General features: G+C 35.2%; 1 protein-coding gene across 2 annotated transcripts in view; it reads right to left on the reverse strand.

Moving 5' to 3' along the window:
- Positions 1–24,288, reverse strand: part of TTC21B (tetratricopeptide repeat domain 21B) — a 71,484-nt gene that overhangs the window by 45,941 nt on the left and 1,255 nt on the right. Inside the window, exons 2-12 of one of the 2 annotated variants that reach the window (XM_002928608.4) lie at positions 21,602–21,731; positions 21,401–21,511; positions 17,950–18,116; positions 16,415–16,537; positions 13,396–13,553; positions 8,821–8,905; positions 7,513–7,611; positions 5,586–5,778; positions 4,823–4,920; positions 4,308–4,505; positions 443–572 (exon numbers count right to left, since the gene is read on the reverse strand). In XM_002928608.4, coding sequence (XP_002928654.1) covers positions 443–572; positions 4,308–4,505; positions 4,823–4,920; positions 5,586–5,778; positions 7,513–7,611; positions 8,821–8,905; positions 13,396–13,553; positions 16,415–16,537; positions 17,950–18,116; positions 21,401–21,511; positions 21,602–21,731 — 1,492 coding nt within the window. Of the gene's footprint in view, positions 1–442; positions 573–4,307; positions 4,506–4,822; positions 4,921–5,585; positions 5,779–7,512; positions 7,612–8,820; positions 8,906–13,395; positions 13,554–16,414; positions 16,538–17,949; positions 18,117–21,400; positions 21,512–21,601; positions 21,732–24,288 lie in introns of those variants that run through there. The other variant, XM_034654671.1, reaches the window with a different exon arrangement.

The raw sequence follows: 24,288 nt of genomic DNA on the forward strand, positions 1-24,288 counted from the left end.
CTAAAAAACTAAGGTTTTATATCTGGGGTTATTTTTTTTAGCTATACATAATCACAAAAACTAAACAGCAATTAATCTATACACTTCATAAAGCCCCAAACCTGGTAAACCTTGCATCTGGCTATGCCAATGAGTCAATAGTTATGGACTAAAGACTATAAATTCTTATTGCCATCTAAGTATCTGACGGACTTTTTTGTAAATGGTACAACTGCATTTTCTCAACAATTCACTTGACCAACAAGAGTTTACAGTAATTTTTAAAGAATTAAATAGTAAAGAATATTATGCAATTTTATTTTGGATTAAGATTATTTGGGTACAAGTAAAATGCATTCTATGTGACTATTCTCCATATATGTGGAGTAGTTAGTTTATTTACCCTTGCTTTTGTCAACATCAGAATAAAAAGGTTATTTTAAGTTTTTAAGGTATATTCTACCTGATAAATATTTCACTTTTGCTATTAGGAAGACAGCTTGCAGAAGACCTGGTACAGTTCTTACTATAGTCTCCAGGATTGAGGTACAACGTCTGAGAAGTGGAGAAAGAGGTTGCCCAAGACTTGCAGGCTAAACAAAACAAATTAGCATATCATTTTATAAGTTTATTTTAGTATTTAGTTAAAAGTGAACACACATATTAAATGTTAGTATAACTAGCAAAACTATGTATTTTTCCAAAATTTCTGTTATTCTACTTTTGCATATCTTTACCATAATGTGACTAATACTAATTTATCTCCCTGGGATTTATGAACAGACCATGTAAATAATATCTTTTATTCACCAAAATAGTTACGAAATTATTACACAATTACTGATTTGATAACACAAAAGGAGTGTATTTGTTCAAAAACTGTGAAGATAACATGTTCAAAGGAAAGATAACTGAGAGGCAGAATTTCTTGCTGGAATTGAGAGTCCAGGAAATGTGAATTCTAATTCTAGACCTGCCTTGTGATTTATTCAGCTCAGTAACTTGCACTGCCCCCTAGAGCACTGTAAGATCAGTTTCTGAAAATTCCTTTTTTCCCTAGTAGAGGTAGTACACACTCGTGTGTACTACACCAAATGTCTCCTACCTTCACATTTTCTGCTCTTCTGCCTGGCATGCTGAAGGTCCTCAAAGGTTTGGTTTTTTTCTTTTTATTAATACACAGTGAATATGATAACTAAAACTGTACTAGAGCATTTATTGTTTTAATGGCTGTCTACCCAATCAAACTTTATCCAATGGTTACCCACTCACAAGCTACAAATGTGATATTAGAATTTAATCGTCAAATGTTCATTCTCCCTGCTTTGCCCTACTGATGCTGCTTCCTTTATTTGAAAAATAATCTTCCCATCGTCCACCGACATCCCACAAATATATATTCTTAGTTAGAGTATGGTCTCTTACTGACAATCACTTCTACCACGAGACATTGCTACTGACAAGAAAAGTGCCACATCTCTTTGCTACCTTGCAGCACAAAAAAATGCACAAAAATTTCAAAAGGAATTTCAAAATATGACCATTAGTGCCTAGAACACCTCAACTTCTTTAAATTTCTACAGTACTTATAATCTGTGTAATAAAATTTAGCATTCTATATTATCCTATACAATTCCATACTAGTTTCATATTTTGTTTTGCTTTTTTTATAGGGCTAGGGTCTTTATGTGCCTTGAAGACTGGAATTTTACGCATTTTGAAACAGTAATGAATACAGAATAAATTCTTTAAAAGTATTTTTTCACTTGAAAACAGTGAAAGTATAGGTGATATAGTGACGTTAAGGTTCTTTGCCATCTGCTAAGAATTACTTACTGAAAAAATTATTATTTATTAGAGAACCACCATTATTTTTACTGTAAACACTTTCAGAGTTAATCATATGTGGACAATCTCTAAGATAACATCTGTTTGATTTAAAAAAAAAACTATATAAAAGGGGCAAGGAACAGAGAAAGACAGACAAGTCTGTCTTTCTGATATTTCCCCCATGAAAACAGCATTGTAAGTGCTAATTAGGTGCTATCATGCTGACAAAGGTTATATGTAGGTTATATTGCAGGAACACAGAATGTCGTGGACTAGGGACACAATTATCACTTAACACAATATTTCTTGCTCCACCTACAATTAATTCTTAGCATAGCTGCCAGAGAAATCCTTTTAAACTGTTGAGTCAGATCATGCTAGAAACCCTCTGCTGGCTCCCCACTGTACTCAGAGTTGACGCCGGGGGAGTGACCACAACCTCTAAGGCCCTGTGTGGTCTGGTATCCTCTGCTGTGACCTCCTCCTCACTCCATCCCGGTCACATTAGTCTCCTGTGTCCCACAACTCTTCCTGTGCCTGAGACAGTCTATACCACGTTTCCACATGAACACTTCAAGTTTTTGTTCAACTTCTACCATCTCAATGAGGCCTAACCAGACCATCTTACCCAAAATTACCACCCCACCCTATTCTGTTATTTTCTATTACATAATTGACTTGATTATATTATCTGTCTCCTCCTGCTAGTTACATAGACTTCAAGAGGGCAAAGACTGTGGTTTATTGTTACACAGCCACCTTCCCAGCTCCAAGCGGAGCCCTGGGTACCCTACAAGCATCTGTTGAGTGAATTCTGAATACTGCACAAGTACTGAAAAATGCATTCCAACTCTAAGCAACTGAAAACAGATCATGACAGGGGAGACTGGAATCAATCCTAGGTGTTATTGGGAAGGGTTAATTTATTTTTCTTTCTTTTGAAGTTTTTATTTAAATTCTAGTTAGTTAATATACACTCCAATATGGTTTCAGGTATAGAATTTAGTGATTCGTCACTTACATATAACACCCAGTGCTCATGATAACAACTGCCCTCTTTAATCCCCATCACCCATTTAGACATCCCCCACCCACCTCCAGTCCAGCAACCCTCAAGTTTGTTCTCTATAGTTAAGAAGGGTTAATTTAAAACAGATTATGAAAGTCTGGAAAAGGATGTGGTGATAAGAACAGCAGCATGGCTTCCCGAAAGAAACTCATTACCCTCATCTTCTCAACACAAGGAAGCTGTAAATCAGGAAGAATGCTACGAACTATGCTTTTTAGCAGTGAAGTATCTGATACTCCCTCTTATGATTTTCCTGTGCTGAATCGTGAGCTGAGATTGTAATGTTAAGTCATCTGCTTACTGTCTGTAATAAAAAGGAGTGCTGACTAATGAATCTACATAAATTTGGAAAGAACTGAGAATACAATAAAAGGTTCCATCTTCAGTTCTACTCAGACGTAGATAAGGCAGATAACGGATGACAGTAAAAATCCGTATAAAATAGATGACAATCAGGATCGAAAAGAATATGGCAATCTGGAATTATGAGATGAATCTGAGGAGACAAAATTTCATAGATACAGTCTACACGTGGGTCCTCAGTTACAGTGAATAATAGGTCTAAGGACTTTGGTTAACTATTAATTCAATAGGGGTCATAATAGAATAAGATTCACAAAAGAAAGCTGGAGGAACACCCAGAACTAGGGAGAAGAGGATCTGCCAAGGCCTAAGCCATATATGGAATAGTGAGCTTACTGAGAGCTTGCTAACTAACTAAAGGCCATCCTCAGGCTCACAGCCTGACAACTATGTCGTACAAAAAATTAATGACTAAAAACCTGGAATTGTTTAGGGGGAACATGAAAACTAATTTCTAGAATCCAAAGGTCTAGAGGAATAATCCTTGCTTTGGCGAAGGAATAATCCTTGCTTTGGCGAAGTAACTGGACTTGCTTTGGCGAAGAGGAATAATCCTTGCTTTGGCGAAGTAACTGGACTTGCTCTCTGCCACTCCAGAGAGCAGGAGGCGGACCAGGAAATGGGTGAGTTCTTTTTTTTAACACAAAGCTGAGTCTAACAACATAGGAAATACAGTCTAATAGTCATAGTCGTACAGTAAGAACTGTATTTTTGAATGCACCCAGGGGTTAGATGGGCACTTAATGTGGATGTTGTGGAGTAAACTCAAATATCACATGCATGTCTGAATTAAATGACTTATAGTATTTCTTCTAAACTGATGATTTTAAGATTTTAGAACTAGAAGTGAATATTTATAAATGAATACATTTATTATTTGATAGCAGTCACTGGTATAAATATTCTGATTTAAAACGATTTCAACTAATACAGATACAAATACTACCACTGTAAAATGCTGACATAATCTAACATGTGAAAGACAATTTATTAGCACATTTTATAAAATATCATGTAAGTGATGTTGAAAATATTTTTGTTGAAAATAAGTCTCAGAATTACTTACTTGCATTGGACAGAAATTCAGATATTCTGTAATAATTTCCAGCAAGAAATCAGGATTTAAGTTCTCAAAATACTGTATGCCAAGTGGTAAATCTTCTAACTGCGAAAGATGAGTGTCCAGAACATCGTTTAACAAATTAATAACTTCTTCTTGTTTATTTTTCTTCATAGCAAGAATTGCATGTAAATAGGTTAATTCCTAGAAATTAAGTAGTTGTCATTAATTATCCCATTCAGTTGTAAAGCCATTTATTTCTACTTAGATTTCAAATGTTTATGATGTGCTATTTATGTGCGTTATCTGTTCAAATTTAAGTATTAGCTTGGATAAACTTTTAGAATCTTATACAAGAATATTAAAGTCTAATTCTCTGTGGAGGTAAGTTAGTAAATGCAATTACATATTAAAATTAGTGTAAATTGGTCCTGAAAGCCATTATTATTACTAAAATTTAAAATCTCATATTTTCTAAACAGTAGCTAGGATCTACCATCTGATAACATAAGACACGGTACCGCGGACTTTCCAATAGACTGCTGAATTTCCCTAAGGAACTCCAGCTGCTGTTCCGCATCCTGCAACTGCCCTTCAATTAACTGGCATCGGATAAATCCTAAAACCAAACAGGACAAAGAGAGTCAAAGTCCACATCAATTCAGGCATGTACACTTCAAGCTAACACAAACATTAATAGAACCGATTTTCCCTCCACAATATATTAAAGTATTAATATATTATAATAAAGTATAATACACTAAGGAAATACTACTTCAGATTTTTTTTAAAAAAGAAAAGAAAATGGGCAGCTTTGTACCCAAATAAAATCAGTTACTAAGAAATTCCGAATTTATAGGAACTACCTCATAAAAATCTATTCTCTCAAGATATTAAGAAATAAAAACTTCAGGGGTGCTGGGTGGCTCAGCCATTAAGTGTCTGCCTTCAGCTTAGGTCATGATCCCAGAGTTCTGGGATCGAGCCCCGCATCGGGCTCCCTGCTTGGCGGGAAGTCCGATTCTCCCTCTCCCACTCTCCTTGCTTGTGTTCCCTCTCTCGCTGTCTCTCTCTGTCAAATAAATAAATAAAAAATCTTAAAAAAAAAAAAGAAATAAAAACTTCATTTTTAAAGATTTATGGTTTTTTTCTATGGTAGATAACGGAGGACAGTTTAATTTTAGAAAACCACAACATAAATTTTTTTCTGCTTTAACAGAAGGTATTAAAAAAGGAAGTATCACTTGCATCTGTCTGAGGAACATGTAGAAACAGCTGTCATACCAATTAGTGCAGGGACACTAGTTTCATCAAGTGTCATGGCGGTCTTATACCACTTCAATGCCTCTTTAACTTTTCCTTGTAGAATCATTTGGTATCCAAGTTCTGTAGCAATTTCTGATTGCTGAGGGGTTAAACTAAAAGCTCTTTCAAGTAATGTCTGAATTTTTTGAAGAATGAGTTGACTTCGCCCACACTAAAAAGAACAAAGAAATTTTTGACTAGAAAGTCAAACATTTCTACTCAGGTGGGAGGATTATTTTTTCCTAAGATACAAATTATTCGTACTTCATAGAAATAGAATGGAAAAAAAAAGTATTTAAAAATCAAAGAATAATAAAATTCATAGAAATAGAATACAAAGATACAAATTACTTGTACTTCAAAGAAAAATAAAATTCATAGAAATAGAATACAAAGATACAAATTATTTGTACTTCATAGAAATAAAATAAAAAAAGTATTTAATAATCAAAGAAAAATAAAACTTCTCTATTTAATATCCAGACAGTACAAGAGTTTATATCCAAGTAAAACTTAAAATCCTAATGAGCTATTTTAAACAACAGCTTCTTAGAAAGTATACTCTAATGATGTTGCTATACAAGTATATTTTTTAGAACTTNAAACTTAGGACAAGGATTTGCTTTCCCTTTAAGGAGAAGGTATGCCACCAGGGAGAATGTTTTAAAAGATCACGCATTAGAATCTTTGTTAAAAAAGCTTCAAAAATATTTCAAGAAATGGAAACTCTGCTAAAGTAAGTATGTAATGTTCTAACATAATAACTTTTAAGAGTAAAATACTAAACTGCTTGAATTTTTGTAAGCTTATTTAAAAACTAATCAAAATAAATTATCTGGCAATAAAGTAAATAAAAAAGGTAAATATCTTCCTTAACTCAAACTTTTGTAATAGCACATATTTTTTCCATCTAAATTTCACACAACCTGACAATCTGTTTTTTAACAAAATAATTCAGTTTCTTCATGTCTTTTAATAATTAAGATCCTTGATTTTTTCTTTCAATATTTTTATCTACTATTTCACCTACTGTGTATACCTTTTTCCTTGTTTTTTTTCCCTAGTTTAATTAAGAACTTTTCAATCCTCTCATTCCTTGTATTGATTTTGAGATTCTGCAGTATTTTTCTATTCCATTCCTGATTATCTTCTTCTTAGTGGATGTTGTAATAAAAATAGTTCTTTACTATTCTTAAAAAAAAAAAAAAAAGATCCCAGCCATTTCCCCCACCAAAATTGTCTCTTACCCATGTCAAAACTGTTTTTCAAATACAATTGACCCTTGAATAACGCAGGGGTGAGTGTGCTGTCACCCACACCCTCCCCTGCCTCTCCCCCACAGCTGAAAATCTGCATATAATTTTTAATTTCCCAAACACGTAACTATTAATAGCCTACTACTGACCACACCTTCCTGATAACGTAAACAGTCTATTAACACATATTTTGTATTTATATATTCTGAAAAAAGTTAGAGATAAGAAAATTATAAGGAAAATACATTTACAATACTGTATTGATCGAACACATCAGCATTAAGTGGATTCAGTTCAAACCTGTGTTGTTCAAGGGTCAACTGTAGTTTCAAAAAACAAAATAAAGAATAACCCTAGTTATAAATCCTATGGTCTGATTAATAAATGACTTCCCACTGCCTTTGGCATTTCCCACTTCCCTATCCTTAAAGGCTCCACAAGGGCTACTTCCATGAAGCGTCCATGATGCCTTCTTATGGTTGGAAATCATATCTCCTCTGAACAGACTTCCTTAGGAGTGCATCCCATATTTATATACATATAGCATTTTCATTCTAGGCCGTATGCTCTTTGATGCCTCAACCTTTGTGACTTATTTTATATTCCCAGCCACAGATAACAGAGCTCTGTTCCATAGCAGGCGCTCTTACAGTTCTGCTGAAGGCTACTGTGATCTTATAAAAAAGTTGAGCGTTCTGTGGTTCCATGGCATCCAATGCATTCTCTAAGCTTTCCAGCTTGGTGGCAGCCTAAAACAAAAGTATCAGGATAATTTTAAAATAAACTAAGAAAAAAAGAATACATGACATATACACTAATAAACATTAAAAAAATCTTTGCTTTTACAAATTCCCTCTCGTCGAGTGAAATCTTCTATGTTGTGAAATGTATTAAAAGTTCTTTTAAAAAGCTCAAGAATTATGAATAAAGAATTGAGCTTTAAAATGTGTTCTTTAGGGGTCCCTGGCTGGCTCAGTTAGAGAGCATGCAACTCTTGACCTCAGGGTCATGAGTTTGAGTCCCTCATTGGATATGGAAATGACTTAAATAAATCTTAAAAAAAAATGTGTTTTTAAAACATTTGTTATTGAATGGAACCTCTGGGTGGGTAAAGATACCCATAATGTTCGATTAGTTATATATGCCAAGCTCCGTCTCTAATAATTAGTTCATGACACACATGAGATATGAATAATAACATACAATTATGAACATTAATATTATATGACATCGGATTTTGGATTACCTATATAGTCTAGCTTACACTTAAAATATTCTCTAGAACAGAAAAATCATTAATATACTATAAGTAATTTCAATACCTGGAAAATTTACTGAAGAGTTGCCCCTAGTAAAATTCCTCTGGTATTTACTGAAGAACTTATTAGTTGCTGTCACATTTAACAATTTCACCAGACTAAACACAACTCAAATCTACTACTTGCTATAATACTATTTTATAATACTGTTTGCTTCAGACTAGATTTTGGCATTCTATAACCCAGTACATAATCAATGTGCTCATTGCTAGAGAAACATAATCTAATTATAAGGTCCAATGGGATGTCATCCTAAGCCCATTTAAATTATGCAAACTTAAACTGCAAAAAAAAAAAAAAAAACCAAAAAACTAAGAATTATATTTGCATATACATTCTTCCATACCTAGCATCACCAGTTACATTAATCATGCATATTACTATATGCGAGTTTTATGTAGAAAACCACATATACTGTAATTAACGATTTAAGGAATTTTCAAGGTATTTTAACTATTCAGTACTTTTGCTTTATTAGTTGCTATAAGAAGCTCAACAAAGTGTATTTCTAGGAATCAAGTAAAAACTACCATGGCATACATTCTGAAAGAGCTCTTCAAGGCTCTAATGTACAGGCATATGTGTATGTAATGACATATTTTTTAATACAGGAAACTTAAGTAGTATAATAAAACTTACCTTCTCTATGTCCCCCTCCCTACACAAATAGTAAAGAGCCAGGATTCTTAGTGCTTCCACATTTTGATTATCTTGAAGTATTAACCTGCAGAAAAACATTTCACTTAATGTTGAAATAAACTTAACGTGCTTTCTTTTATTTGAGGGTTTGAAAAGGCGGTTTGCTGGTCTGACTATTCCACTGTCTAAAGAAGAATTTTAATTAGTAAAATAATATATCCTTTATGAAAATCAATCTCATTATTTAAGCTAAAAAAATCTTTGAATCTTAATCTTTAATATGTTTAAAAAATATATGAATAGATTTTATCAGTCTCTTTAAATTCTTCAGCAATCTTAAATATTAAGTATTAGTTAACCATATCCAAAAGTATATTAAAAGAGAATAATTTGGGGCACCTGGAGGCTCAGTTGGTTAAGTGTTTGACTCTTGATTTTGGCTCAGGTCATGATCTCAGGGTTGTGAGATCAACCCACATCAGGCTCTGAGTAGGGTGTAGTGCCTGCTTAAGATTCTCTCTCTCCCTCCACCCACCACCCTCTCCCTTTCAAAAAAAAAAAGAATAATTCACCTTGACCAGGAAGATTTATTACAAGAATTTCATGAATGAAAAGATGGGTTAAACATTTGTTACTGTAATTCACAACATTAAAACAGATTCCTATGTGATAAAAACAAATCAGAAAATATTATGAAAAAATATCATATTAGTAATAGAAACCACTCCCCTTTCCCAAAAAAGGCAATAAACAGTAAAAAATATGCAAAAGCTATATAAATTCCTAAACTTTATTCAAGGACATTTGAAAAAGAAAGTGAACAAATGGGGTAACTAACACACTAAGTTTCTTATCATGAATGGTGTGCTACATTGAATTACTAGCTTCAATCTTCACAATTTCCATTAATACATGCTTTCCGCCATGAAAGTGAGCAGTTCCTCCCATAAACGCTGACATGTACTTTACTGCTTCTTGGCTACGGACTTGGACATTTTCCTTATATTGGTCAATGTAATGTGAATAGGAGTGGCAGTGTGCCACCCCAAAGTTTCAGAGGCATTGAATATTTCTGCCTGTCCCCTTGCACCTCTGCTATCATCATGAGAAGAGCTTCCTGGGTAGCAGCTGCTCTCTGGCTTGAGCCCAGAGAAGAACACTCTTAGAGCTGACCAGAGACCAAATTGCAGTGAGGTGCTACACCCAGCCAGCTGGATCTAAAATTTGAAGCAGATCACCAACAAGCCTGGTAGAGGTCAGATGATCCCTACCAAAGTGAGAAATGAATGCTTCTCATCATATGCCCTGAGATCTGTAGTTGTTTGCTATGCTGCAAGAGCTGCCGCATGATAATACTCATTTTTGGTTAAAAAAATTTTTTCCCCAAATAATCTGTAGATTTAATGCAATTCAAACCAAAATCTTATAAGGTTTCTTTTTTTTTTTTAACTTGATAAGTTAATTCTGACAGTCAATTACAAGAGAAGAGCCAAGAAAACTATCGAAAAAGACAAATGATGGAGAACTTGCCCCCCAAAATATAAAAATCCATTAGAAATATAGGAAAGAATAGGCCCAGTTTAAAAAAAAAAAAAAAAAAAGAAAGAAAGAAAGAAAAGTACCCGTCAGTATACAGGGGGAAAAAATAGCTTTTAGTATTAAAAAGATGCTCACTCTCAACATACTCGAAGAAATGAAAATAAAAATGATTTTATTCTACCCGATTCTACCACTTTTATTCTGATTGTTAAACACAAAAACAAAAAACACCACACCGATAATAGCCAGAAATGATAAGGATGGGAGAGGGGGCATTCCACAGACTACTGATGGGAGTACAAAATAGTATAACTTCTGAGGACAACAATTTGGTAGTGCCTTCCAAAATTTCACACGTGCATAGGCGAGGCAGAGACCAATCCGTCTCCTCGAATCCACCCTCTCCTCGTTTGCTTGGGCACACAACTAGCCTACATGTTCCTGCCACCTTTGCAATTAGACGTGGCCTATGGGAGACAAAGCAATGTATGCCACTTCTGAGCTTGGGCTTTTAAGAAAAGTGGAATGACTCCTCCGCCCTCTCTTTCTGGATACCAATATCATGAGGTTTTAGGACAAGGCAGAGTTGCAAGACTGAAAGGGACTAGGTCCCTTAAGGAAGGCGTAGAAGAAGGCTGCCTGACCAAGATTTAGACCCACTCAGAACAGTTACATATCACAAGAAAAATTCTAAGTGTTTAGATCTATTTTCAATAGGATCTTAGCCTACCCTAACAAATATGATTCCCTTTAACTCAGTAATTCCTCATTTGGGAAACCATCCTCCAGAAATACATCTATATGTGTATAAAGGGGGGGGGTGTGTGTTTGTGTGTGTATAGGCCTAAATGTCTATCGGTGAGAAAAAATAAACTGGTTACTTTATAGATGTTTTGATTGCTAAAGAAGAATTATGTATATCTGTGTGAATGGATATAAAAGAATATGCACAAAGTACTAAGCTAAAGAAAAATCAAGTTTAGGGGCACCTCGGTGACACACTCTTGGTTTCAGCTCAGGTAGTGATTTCAGGGTCGTGAGATCAAGCCCTGCATCGGGCTCCATGCTCAGCACTGAGTGTGCTTGAGTTTCTCTCTCCCTCTGTCCCTCCCCACCACTCGTGTGTACTCTCTCTTTCTCTCTCTAATAAATCTTTAAAAAAAAAAGAAAAATCAAGTTTAAAAACTACATAACAAGTCTATTTTTTACACATATCCCCTCAAATATACTTTTGACATATTATATTGGTACCCTCTCACTCACAGTGCCTGGAAATCTAGAAAAATATAAACATCACAGAGTTACTAATGCCCAAACTGTGGCCTCCAAATATCATTTCCCACTAGAAGGGATTAGATTGCATTCCACAATGGCTAATACCTGTTTGGGGCAGTAAGTACACAAAATGACCCTAGTATACCTTGCTATACACCAAATAGCAAGGAAACTATCAAAGACTACTGGGATCATATGAAAAGGACCTAAGAACTAACTTGAAGAGGCTCCTAACAGTCGAAGATGAGACAATTTGAGCAATCATAATAACCAAAATGGTTAGAAACACACAAGTTTAATCCATGTCATATAAACAAATCCAAACTACTAATCAGTCACCATTGCAGGATGCCAGGGAATTTAAAAAATTTTTTTGGTTTCCTGAAACCCAGAAATAAAAGACTCCAGCATTTATCCAATTTTTCTTATATAAACTATAACACCAGATAACCACCAGCAGATGAGGTTTTTGTTTTGCTTTTTTTTATAGTACTCCAGCTAAGAAATGAAGAAAGAATTATATAATCATATTGTAATCCGACAACACCCAGGTACTGAGCACAAATTTCTGCTAATGGGGCACCCAGCTGGCTCAGTCAGTTAATGTCTAGTTCTTGATTTTAGCTCAGGTCATGGTCTCGGGGCTGTGAGATCAAGCTCCACATCAGGTGTGGAGCCTGCTTGGGATTCTCTCTCTCCCTCTGCCCTTGCCTCTATTACCTCTCTCAAAAAAAAAAAAATCTGTTGTGAGAACCTCAGTATATATGATCATAGTTTTGATGTTATGTTAAAAGACAAGCAAAGATTATGTCTCTTAGATGAAAGAACACATCACCACTTATGAAGTAATTGCAAAATAAATAAATTAAATAAATAAAACATGAATGTAACCAAGCCTCTATATCCAGTACCTATTTATAGGAAATTCAGAGGATAGCCACAAGTTATACAGCATATGGCATGCAATCAATAAAATTCTTATGGAAAACCTACAGGATAAAAAACTGGTTTCTTTAACTTACACACCAAAAAAAAAAAAAAGAGTTGGGAGAAGTGGGAGGCAGGTGGAGGGAGAAAGAAGGAAAAAGAGGAGGGGTGGAAGGAGAAAAGGAATCCTCCAATGCCTTCACATGTCAGAAGAAAAATCCAAGTCCTTAAGATGACCAAGACCATTCACATCCTGGCTCTCCTGCTCCACCTTCTGCTGGGACTTCACTGTCCGGTCATTTTATCCCCTCCCACTCCTTAAAAATATGACACAAACTTTTGCCTCAAGGTCTTCACACTTGTTTTTCCTTCCTTCTGCAAAGCCTTCTTCCAGATATCTGCACAGCTTTCTCTCTTAGTTCAAATGCCATCTGCTCACTGAGGCCTTCCCTGGCCATCCCATAAAATTAAACCCCTCTTCCCCCAACTCCCTACTTCACTTTCCGGCTTTATCTTTTCTCCATAGCACTTAATAACTCTCTAACACACTCCATACCCTCTTATTTCTTCTGCTTATTATATGCTTCCTCTCATTTGAATATAAGCTTCACAAGGGCAGGGACATTTGCATAAAAGAGTGTCTTAAAACAGCTATTCAGATATTTATGTAAATCAATAAATTCAGTTTTTAAAAACAATGCAATGTCAAGTTCTTCAATTCTATATTGTTTGAAAAAATCAAATTTAAAATATGATAAAAAAACACAGATTTTTTTTTTTTCTGGAAATTATAACCAGATCCAAAGGTAATTATATTATCTTTTTTTACTTAACCGCTGTGCTGTTTCAACAGTCTGGTCCCAATCCTGTAAGGCAAGTTGTAGTTTCATTTTCTTTACGAAAGCAGGAAGGAAACTTGGAAAGTTCACTATTATCTGGTTCACAGTCTCCAGAGCACCCGAATAATTCTGGCGCATCTCAAGGCATTGTGCCTAACGGGAGAACAAAACATAACATCAAAACTATGATCATATAACTGAGGTTCTCACAACAGTTATCCTGGAATAGGGAGAATACTAGTGTTTAACATTTTCTATTTTTTGTTTTCTGACTTTTCTGTAAGGAACAGTTATCATTTTTATAATGAGAAATACAAAACAAGTTTTTAACAAAACAAAAATTTTAAAACATCATAGAACAATAAAAATACTTTATGTAAGTTATAAAAAACCCTAATTTAAATAATTAGAACAGAAAAACTATCTTTTAGAATAAAATATTTCCAGGATATTTGCAAATAGCATCTAAAATAAAGAGATTCTGTATCTTTTTTTTAAAAAAAAATTACTTTCAGCTAAAGAAGATAAGACTTAAAGAATAAGCAAAATAAAGTTCAAACAACTCCTTCTAGCTCAACATTTTCAATTCTAGGAAGCATCTTAAGGAAATAATTGAATAAGACCACAAAAAAAAAAAAGATTATACTTATGGCAGATTTCTAATATATATAATGGAAAAAATAAAAATAATCCAATATGTCCATACAGGATTAAATTATAGCCTATCTATTTAATCAAATTTTAGGTGGCTATGTGGATTTGTAGATCCATATTTACTGACATGAAGAGATGTCATTTATAGTACAATAGTTTAACTGGTTATCTGTAATGGTGATATTTACTCTTAATTCAGATATTACTGAATTGTGAGTATTTTTCACAATGTCTATGTATTACTTTCAGAGGCAGAAAAAATAAAGCTACAGTGTTAGTGCTTTAAGAAAAAATATGACGCATATTTATCACATACCAGATTTTTAAAAATTTGCTTCGAAATCTCCTTTAGGAATAAATTTAGTCCTGGAATATATCTCAGTTCAAAATGAGCATTCAGTCTCAAAAGATGCAATATAATCCTAAAATTGGTTTGAGATTGTATTTTCATGTATATTTCCATATAATTATATTCCCATATAATTAAAGGAAAGCCTGAGAACCATCCAAAGATGTCACTATGTCAAAATAAATTATTATTAAAATTTCTGAATAGCTGAGAAAGATTAATGCAGAGAATTTTTTCAAATTACACATAAATTCTTTAGAATCTGCCTAAATAGCTGGTAATGTAAAAAATGTTCCTTAGACCGTCACCTCCCATATGATGCTACACACATATTAAATGAAACTAAGTTTGCTATGTGTTTGGTTCACATCATTCCAAGTTGGAATTAGGCTAATGCAAATATCCTCTATTGAATTAACTGAAAAACAAATACACAATTGGGATGGGTTGTATCAGAAATAGAATTTAAGCCAGTCTTAAGTATTGGAGGAAAAAAGGTAAATCCCTCCTAAACTATATTAACACCTGAAATAGCCCCAACCTTAGGAGATTATCAACTAGCTTTTCTCCAAGGAATAGGGCGGAGGAGAAATGATCAAGAAAAACTTTTTAAAACCTTGATACATACTCAATTCCTCTGGGAGTGCCATTAGGTAAAACTTGACTCCAATCAGCTGGAATGCTAGTTGTACCAGAGGCAAATATCTGAACAAGCCACAGCAATAGACAAGAGCGATGAGGGGACATTAACAACAGCCAAGACACTAATAATCCTCTCCTTTTTTATCCCCCCAAATTACTGCTATCTAACAAGCTGTTTTCCTAACATATAAATTTAATTTTTTTTTTAAAGATTTTATTTATTTATTCGACAGAGATAGAGACAGCCAGCGAGAGAGGGAACACAAGCAGGGGAGGTGGGAGAGGAAGAAGCAGGCTCATAGTGGAAGAGCCTGATGTGGGGCTCGATCCCACAACGCCAGGATCACGCCCTGAGCCGAACGCAGACGTTTAACCGCTGTGCCACCCAGGCGCCCCTAAATTTAATTTTCTGTTGCTAAATCAAATATTTGAAAAAGTTTAAGGCATTCCGAAGGCATCGATGGAACTGAAGAAAGGGCCCGAATTATATACATCTCTATCCACCAATGATTTCTAATGACTGCCAATTATGTGCTCATCCTTCACAACGTAAGTCAGGTCATAGTGTTTCTCTTTTCATTGGCTGCCTATCTATCTGGTTCAAATTAAAAGCCAAAGGCTTTATACAATCAGCCCTGCCTTTCCTCATTCCCTCCACACCCACCTTTTTTTCCTCTAGCCTCCACTTCTACCCTCCGCTTTGCTCATTCCACTTTCATCTCCTGGCCTCCCAGCAATGCCTTGAACATGCCTTAAGGTATTTCAACTTGTTATCCCCTCTGTTTGTAATACTTTCCTGCAGGAGCCCACAGAGCTTCGACTCCCACCTCCTGTATAAGTCTTTGTTCATATGTCACTTTCTCTGACCACATCATTTAAACCTACAAATTCATAACCCAGTTCTGTATTTCCCCCTTTACCTGATTTATTTATTTTTCCATTGCACTTATCACCTTCTAATACACTACATAATTTACTTATTTATTTTATTGTCTGTCTCCAAAAATAGAGTGTAAGTTCCATAAAAGCAAGAAATTTTATTTTGCTTCAGGGTATCCCTGGTATCTAGAGTGATATCTTGCACATATTAGACAAACGATAAATGTTTAGTGAGTAAATAATGTAGGAATCACCACCACCAACAAAAGCAATTAAAACCAATCAAGATTCAGGAATTTGGTAGGGAAGACATTTCTCTAGTTTGTTGTTCACTGTCCTATTCAAATAAAATCCAAGTCCCTCCTGTAATTGAGAGCTGATGAAAGTAACATGACAATTATTATCTCTTTTGAGCTACTCGGTTTTGTTGGGTTTCAAATATTATGAAAAATTTTTAAAACATGATTTATTTACCCTAACTCCAACTCACCTTACCCAGCAGAGCAAAAATATCATTTCCATCTTGTAATCCCTCTTCAAAATATCTTAGTGCTTTTTTAGTATAAGATTCTTTTCCTCTTGTGATATCAAGCCATGCTTTCAAAACCTGTCCCTGCAGAATGAAAAATTCTAATCATACTTCCATTTTATTGGAAATGAAAGAAATAAATGTTGATGAAAGAGGTAAACCTAATGTCCTTTTTTGGAATTAGTAACCAAAAAATCCCACTGTCAAAAAATGTTATGAATAATAAAAGTGTTCAGTAAAACTGTTTTCAAACCCTTTCCAGCCTATCTCCAGCTCACTGTTTCACCAGAAATGGAAACACAACATGTCTAGAACCAAATATATTACCCCTTCAAGATTACCTTCTCATCCCAACATTCTCTATTCATGTTAACCAGTCTCCGAACTGTCCAGGCTGAAGACCTCAGAGAGACATCCTTGATATCTGACACCTCAAAATCTTGCCCTGGCCATTTATAATCAGTTGACAGGACTTGTGCATATTTAGCAATTCTCAAATTCATACCCATGGTACAATATTTTAGTGTAGTCTCTCAAAACCTTCTGCCAGAAAGCATGTACTACCATTTTGGGGGCTGCACTCTAGTTTCTCCCCAGGCAAGCTCATCCTATAAACCATCATTAAATCAGTTTTGTGAATTTGCACTCTAATAATACCACTGCCATGATTAAAAACCTCAATGACCTCTCCATGCCTATCAAATTAGATATAAAGATGTGTACCTATCTGTCAAGGCCCTTCACTTTGTCCCAGTCCACCTCTGTAAGCTTTTTTTCCCACCCTTTTTAACTATGCACCCAGTGTTTCTGTTAAATGTGAGCTTCACTGTACCCAGAACCAGCACATTGCCTTGTTTTTCTTATTTCCATTTATTATTTCCCACCTTGGGAGTATCTGCTTCCCTCTTCCATCAACTTTGCATTTGGAAACTGTATCCATCTTTCAGGTTTCAGCTCAAATGCTACCTCCTTCAAGAAATTCTTCCTCATCTCCTAACATTTATAAACGCAATCTCTCCTTAAATCCTTAGAATAGTGCCTAGCACAAAGTAAGTAAGCAATAACTGTTAACTATTATTTTATACTTTAACCACATGTCTCTTGTACCACATATAAATGTTCTCATAATATCAGCTGGGCATGTGCTCTACGACACTACTAGACTGATCCATCCATGTAAATAAAATTTATTTATTCCTGATCTTTGTATTATTAACAATGCAAATATCGGTGCTTTGACTCTAGAGTTCAATAAGGAAAGTGAGAGGAAAGGAAAGAGATAAGGGAGGAAAGGAACCAGAGACAGATCTTTTCAAGAGTTAATAAACAGCATAAAAATAAACAACCTTAGACAACCACAATTTTACAAAATAATAAAATATTAAAATAAAGTTGTTATTTCTAAAATGAGAATAGAGTAGAATAACAAGGAATACTACTGAAAATACAGGCTTCTCTTAGAAATGTATCTGTTTCAAAATAAGAAACCCAGCTACCTCTTTACTGCCATTTGACACTTTGATCATTCTGTCAATATATTCTCTCGCCTTGTCATGACGGCCAACATGCCATAGAAACAAGCCTGCATGGTACAAAGCTTTCGGCCCAGCTCCTTTACGTTGCTCCTTCACTCTGGCATCCGATTCCAGAATAGCTTCTCTATCTAGGAGGGCAAAAAGGCATTAAATGAAAATTAAATTCTAGATCAAGTGTTCATAAGGGGTCAATTAACAGAGCACAGAATATAGTTCTTCTCTCTAGAGCACCACTGTGTAATAGAAATAAAATACAAGCCGCGTTTGTAATTTAAGATTTCCTAATCACCACATCAAAGAAGTAAAAAGAAACAAGTAAAATTGATTTCAATAATATATTTTATTTAACCTAATATATCTGAGTTATCATTCCAACACAAAATTGACATGAAAATTGAGATACTATTTTTATTATTAAAGTTTTAAAATCTGATATGTATCTTATACAAAGTATATCTCAATTATCATGCTAAATTTTCTTCAAGAATACTCGATTTGGAGCGCCTGGGTGGCGCAGTCGTTAAGTGTCTGCCTTTGTGTGTCAGGCTCCTCCGCTGGAAGCCCACTTCTTCCTCTCCCATTCCCTCTGCTTGTGTTCCCTCTCTCGCTGGCTGTCTGTCAAATAAATAAATAAAATCTTTAAAAAAAAAATTAAAAAAAAAAAGAATACTCGATTTGGAGTGACTGGGTGGCTTGGTCCAATAATCATCCGCCTTCAGTTCAGGTTATGATCTCAGGGTCCTAGGATGGAGCCCTATGTCAGGCACCCTGCTCAGCAGGGAGTCTGCTTCTCTCTCTCTGCCCCTCCTCCCCATCCTGCTCATGCTCTCTCTCTCTCTCAATAAAAAAAAAAAATCTTTAATAAAAAAATACTTGATTTGTACTTAGATTCCATAAAATTTATAGCTGAAAACAGCAGATTCATATATTCACTGTTCCAAACATAACTTTTTAAATAATTGAATCAAGTATCAGTTTTAAATTTAAATTTAATTAGAAGTTTATCTTAAAATTCAGTTTTTCAAACTAGATACATTTCAAGTACTCAGCAGCCACATGTGGTTAATGACCACTGTAACGTATACTACAATTCTATAGTTTATGTCATTCTCAAGATCAACAGGCTAAATAAAGACTTGAAAAAATTAGTAATCATTCTAAAATTATTAGGGCAAAGCCAAGACTAGCACTCAAATTACCCAACTCTCTAATACAATTCTAAAATATGCAAACATTCCTGGCTGTTGTCATAGACCAGTAAAAGGTAATATAATTACTATTATTTACATGGTTTAATACCAACTGCTCGGTGGCTCCCTTAAAAAGATGGTCTACCTCTAATAACTTTAACCATTAAATCTATTACGTGTGTGCTTAGGACACCAGTGTCAATCCAAATCCTGAATTGAATCAGAATATGGATCAGCTATGCGGTAAGTTACAAGAAATGTCAAAGTTGTAGGCTGTGATTCTAACCAACGACCCTTCTGGAAATGGCCATCCAGAAAACGGAATTATCTCTTCCTTTTATCTCTAATGGTACCAATGTAAACTTACATGTGGAACCTCAAGGAACAACTTTATGAGTTCATGAAACAAAATTATTTCTGGAAGGCTACCAGTTTCTTGGCAAGAAGACCCTCCAACACACCCACTTGAACACCTTCATAAATTTTCATTAAGTAGTCATGATATAGAAAGAGAACTCATCAGGGCAGGGGTGGGATTTGAACTTTCCTGCCAAATGTCCATCAAGTCCCAAGTGGGGGCATCTGTTAGCTGTGACACCATGTGCACAAAGCTGGCTCTAGCCAGATATCAGCTCAAGTTCTTAATGCACGACAGTCCTTTTATAATCAGGGCTTACATCAGCATTAGGAAGAAGGTACATGAACAATCAAGGGCCTTCCTAGACAATACTGATGGACATCTGGGTCCCTCCTGAGCTTAAGCCCACTCAGAATCAGCTACGGTAGAAAGTAGAGTCAGTACTCAGGTGTTATAAACAGTATTTCTGCCTCCATCTTTTTAGTGTCCTGGAAATCACATTTCCCAACAGAACCAACACCCTTGAGAATAACAAATTTAATGAAAACTTGATTCTAAGAGGAAAATATTTTGTACTATTTTTCTTTTTTTTTAGATTTACTGGCTATATCTCTCTATGCAAATTCTCTTCTCCACCTAACACACTCCTGCTGGCACGAGACCCATACAAGAACCTAATCCTGAACCACTTCCACATATTTGCCCATCGATTTAGCCTGTCTAACAAATATGCTTTATATTCAAATCCTACTTGTCCTTCAAAGACCAGATTAAGGCCTCATCTTCCACAAAACCTCCACAGCCTTCTCCTATGGATTAACAGTACATATCATTTTCAATTAATTATGGACTCATTTGTTTTCTCACAATTTTATTTAATAGTAACATTAGAATTTAACCTTTGTGGGTTTTACATTTTCTTTTCTTCACTAGACTATAAACTTGATGTCAGGGATCACTTTTTACAATTCTTTTGTATTCTCTAACTATATTTGACATAGTCCCTTGCAGAAAGTAAGCACCTCGTCATTAGATTTGTTTACTTGTTAAACATATCAATGTTCTAAATAGCTTTTTGTTGATCTGTGCAAGTGCATGTGGGGTGAAAGAGGTATGTGATACTTTGCTTAGGAAAGAAATCTTCTAATATTAAAAAAACATTCTGTGACATCTGATTATTGTCCAATTATTTGAAACATGATCTATATTTATAATGTTATTAGCTGTTACTGAATGTATATAAAAGAATACAATATTATTTCCTCTTTACTACTTATAATTATGATATGCTTCCACCATTAAGATCCACCATATATTGACAGGTCACACAATTTTAATTGCTGGTTTATGCATAAAGTTCTCTTTACAATCTACCTATATTTCCCAATCTACCACCAGATAAAAATTTACTGAGTATCTTCCAAGAGCTAGCAACCCTGTGGGGATGTGTACAGGCCTTTAAGAAGCTTAACATACAGCGGAAGAGATAAATTGCATGTAGCTCTGATTTGCACATAACAAGCTATAGAGTTGGCTGACGCAGAGCCATTTATGTATATACCTCTTTTGGGCTGTCCTCTGCTTAAAAATTGCTAATAAACATTCAACTTGATATTAATTCAAATGATGCCTAGATATTAATGAAACTTCTGTCATAAGATAAAGGAACATGAAAGGGACATAGACACATTTTTTTGTGCTTGATAAATTTATAACCTTGTCAGGAAGATAAAACAATTAATACAACAGTATCTACAGAAAATTATAATACAGTATTATCAGACTAAGTGCAATGGTAATTGAGAAAAATGAAAATGAATTGAGTAGAAAAAATTGTCCTAAGCGTTATACTTAAATACTATACCTGGATTAGGACTCATTTTATGGGCATATATCAGTGCAATTAGAGAGCAAAGTGACACATCTTGCTTATTTTTAATAGCCTCAAATTCACGAAGAGCTTCTTGAGTTTTACCTGAAAATCAAAATTATAATGTGACAAATTGTTCATAGTACAAAACAAGAATTTAAAATATATGGAACATGTTTGATAATTAGCACGTACCTTCCATTAATGTACCATAGGCATGATAAAACCTGAACACTGGGTCATTGCCATACCTCTTAACTCCTTCACTGGCAGTAAGTAATACATGATGGAAATATTTCTCTTGACAATAGTAATTAATCAAAGTCTAAAAGGAAATAAGGACTAAACGTTAAAAGAGATTTTGCTGTCCTGACCCACTGTAAGAAACAGATATTAATCTAAAATCTTGAATAATCTAAAATTAGGTAATATGATTTTTTTTTCTTCCAAGTTCCTGAAAATATTATTAAAGGCTAGCACTTAACAGTAAGGAATGCAAAACACAATGAACACAAATTTTTTGAAAAAACTCAATGTTTTTAAATAATTTCAGTCTTCTTTTTCTAAATTATTTGTTAACAATACTGAAATTAGGCTACTTTCCTCTTTCCTTTGCCCACATTTTCTTAAAGGTTTTAGAAAATGGGAAAACAGACAAAAAACAGGAATAAGAGCCTTCCATTGCCAGATCACTGGATTCTTTTAAAAAAAAAAAAACTCTTTTGTTTTTATAGCATTACAAAGTAATGACAAATTGAATTCAGCAATTGTCAAATGTTGTCTTGTTTTCTGAGTCCTGCAACAAATGACTGTAAGAACAAGTGCTCTAAATAAACTGTTTTTCAATGGAAATAACTATCTTCAAACTCCTTTCAAAACTGTATTATTTAGATTTACATGGCAGAAAACTAATATAGGGAGTTACTAAGTTCTGGTTAATTGGGTCTATGCTTTACACCTTTTTCTCAGGATCATACGTAAGCCTTAGTTACTAACCTAATCAAAGAGGGAAGCCAGATTCACTATCGCTGTGATACACCTGATTCACCTCCCTTAGCCAATGTGGGTCATCTCATACTCAGCTACTCTGACTCTGCAGCTGGTACAACAGGGGCAAGAAATAAGGATGAAGCAGCGATTGACAGGATTGAAATACGAGTGTCTACACTGCTCTGTTTTTACAATCTGCTGTTTCTGGAGGGCTACAGTCCACCTGCTTCTCTAGAGCAGTTAGGCAAATATTCTCCGTAACTTTCCCTCCTCTTTCCTCCTTGTGGTTACTGCTCTCTAGCTCCCGTGCCCCCCACAGCACACCTCAGTAAAGTGCAGTTTTACTCCAGTGCCCTTCCCTAAGATCGCAGATGACCTCTTCATTTGCCACAACTAAGGACTTCCTGTTCAACATTTAAGCACTTGTAACCCTCCTGAAAGGTATCATAAAAAGGGCACGTATTTAAAGGTGAAAAGACCTGTTTTTAAATTTCTGGTTCATCTTACAGCACCTTAGTTTGCTCATTTGTAAAACACTGTTAATTATTTACAGATCATTGTGAGGATTAGTTATAACATTATACCGTGAAACTCCTAAAAAAATTAAGTTCCTCTGAACCCCATACATTGATGAAATAAAAAATGCAGTATCCAGCCAAGACCTCTCATCTAAGCTCCAGATTCATCCTTCCATTTGCCCCTGCTACCCAAGCCCGAAATCAAGTCATGGCATCCTCCTTTCCAGTTTGCCCAATCCCCCTAATTCTAACTAGTCACTAAGGCTCTACTGTTTCTCTAGTCTACTTCCTACTCTCCATATCTTATCACTCCTTGGTTTGTTCAGTCCAACAAACGTTTACTGCCTACTACTGCCAGGCACTGGGCTAGATGCTGTGAATGTGAAGATGAGTAAAATATGGTTCCTGACCCAGAAAAGCTTAAATTCTCCAACTGAGACTAGAATCTAAAGACTAACAAATAGAATGGAAATGGTAAATGGAAGCAAGAAAAGAGCTTATAAAGTGCTTTAGGGATGTCCAAGAATGAGGTTGCCATGTGGGAGGATGGAAGAACAAAATTAAGGGAAAGATTCTTCGAGGGGAGTTCAGAACTGCCTCTTGACTCATGAACTCTTCACTCTCCCTCCACACATACACATTCTCCCTATTTCCCTTTTGAGATCCTTGAGGAAGACAGAGGACTTAGCCAGTCAGGGCAACTGCAACAAGAGACATAAGAAATAAGCAATGAGGGGCGCCTGGGTAGCACAGTGGTTAAGCGTCTGCCTTCGGCTCACGGAGTGATCCCCGCGTTATGGGATCGAGCCCCACATCAGGCTCCTCCGCTATGAGCCTGCTTCTTCCTCTCCCACTCCCCCTGCTTGTGTTCCCTCTCACGCTGGCTGTCTCTATCTCTGTCGAATAAATAAATAAAATCTTAAAAAAAAAAAAGAAATCAGAAATGATACATAAGGATGGGGTGGGGATGGAGAGGACTGAAAGCCATTCTATATTGTAGAGCAAGGATTGGCGAACTATGGCCTCCTGCCTCTCTTTGTATGGTCAGCAAACTAAGAATGGTTAGTACATTTTCAAACAGTTGAGGGGAAAAAAAAAAAAAAGAAAAAATACTCATACATGAAAATTTTAAGACATTCAAATTTCAGTGCCCATAAGTAAAGTTTTATTGGAACAGAGCTGTGCTCATTTGTTTAAGTATGTCTATGAATGCTTTCAAGCTACAAAATGGCAGGTTAGATGATGGAGACACGCTGGCCTGAAAAACCAAAGATAATGTACTATTTGACCCTTTATAGGAAAACTTTGCCATTCCCTGTTTTAGAGTCTTAAGTAAGACACAGATTATAGGATGAGGAGATTGGAGAGAAAGGT

The sequence above is a fragment of the Ailuropoda melanoleuca genome, chromosome 2, assembly GCF_002007445.2.
Source record: "Ailuropoda melanoleuca isolate Jingjing chromosome 2, ASM200744v2, whole genome shotgun sequence".
In the NCBI taxonomy this organism is placed as follows: domain Eukaryota; kingdom Metazoa; phylum Chordata; class Mammalia; order Carnivora; family Ursidae; genus Ailuropoda; species Ailuropoda melanoleuca.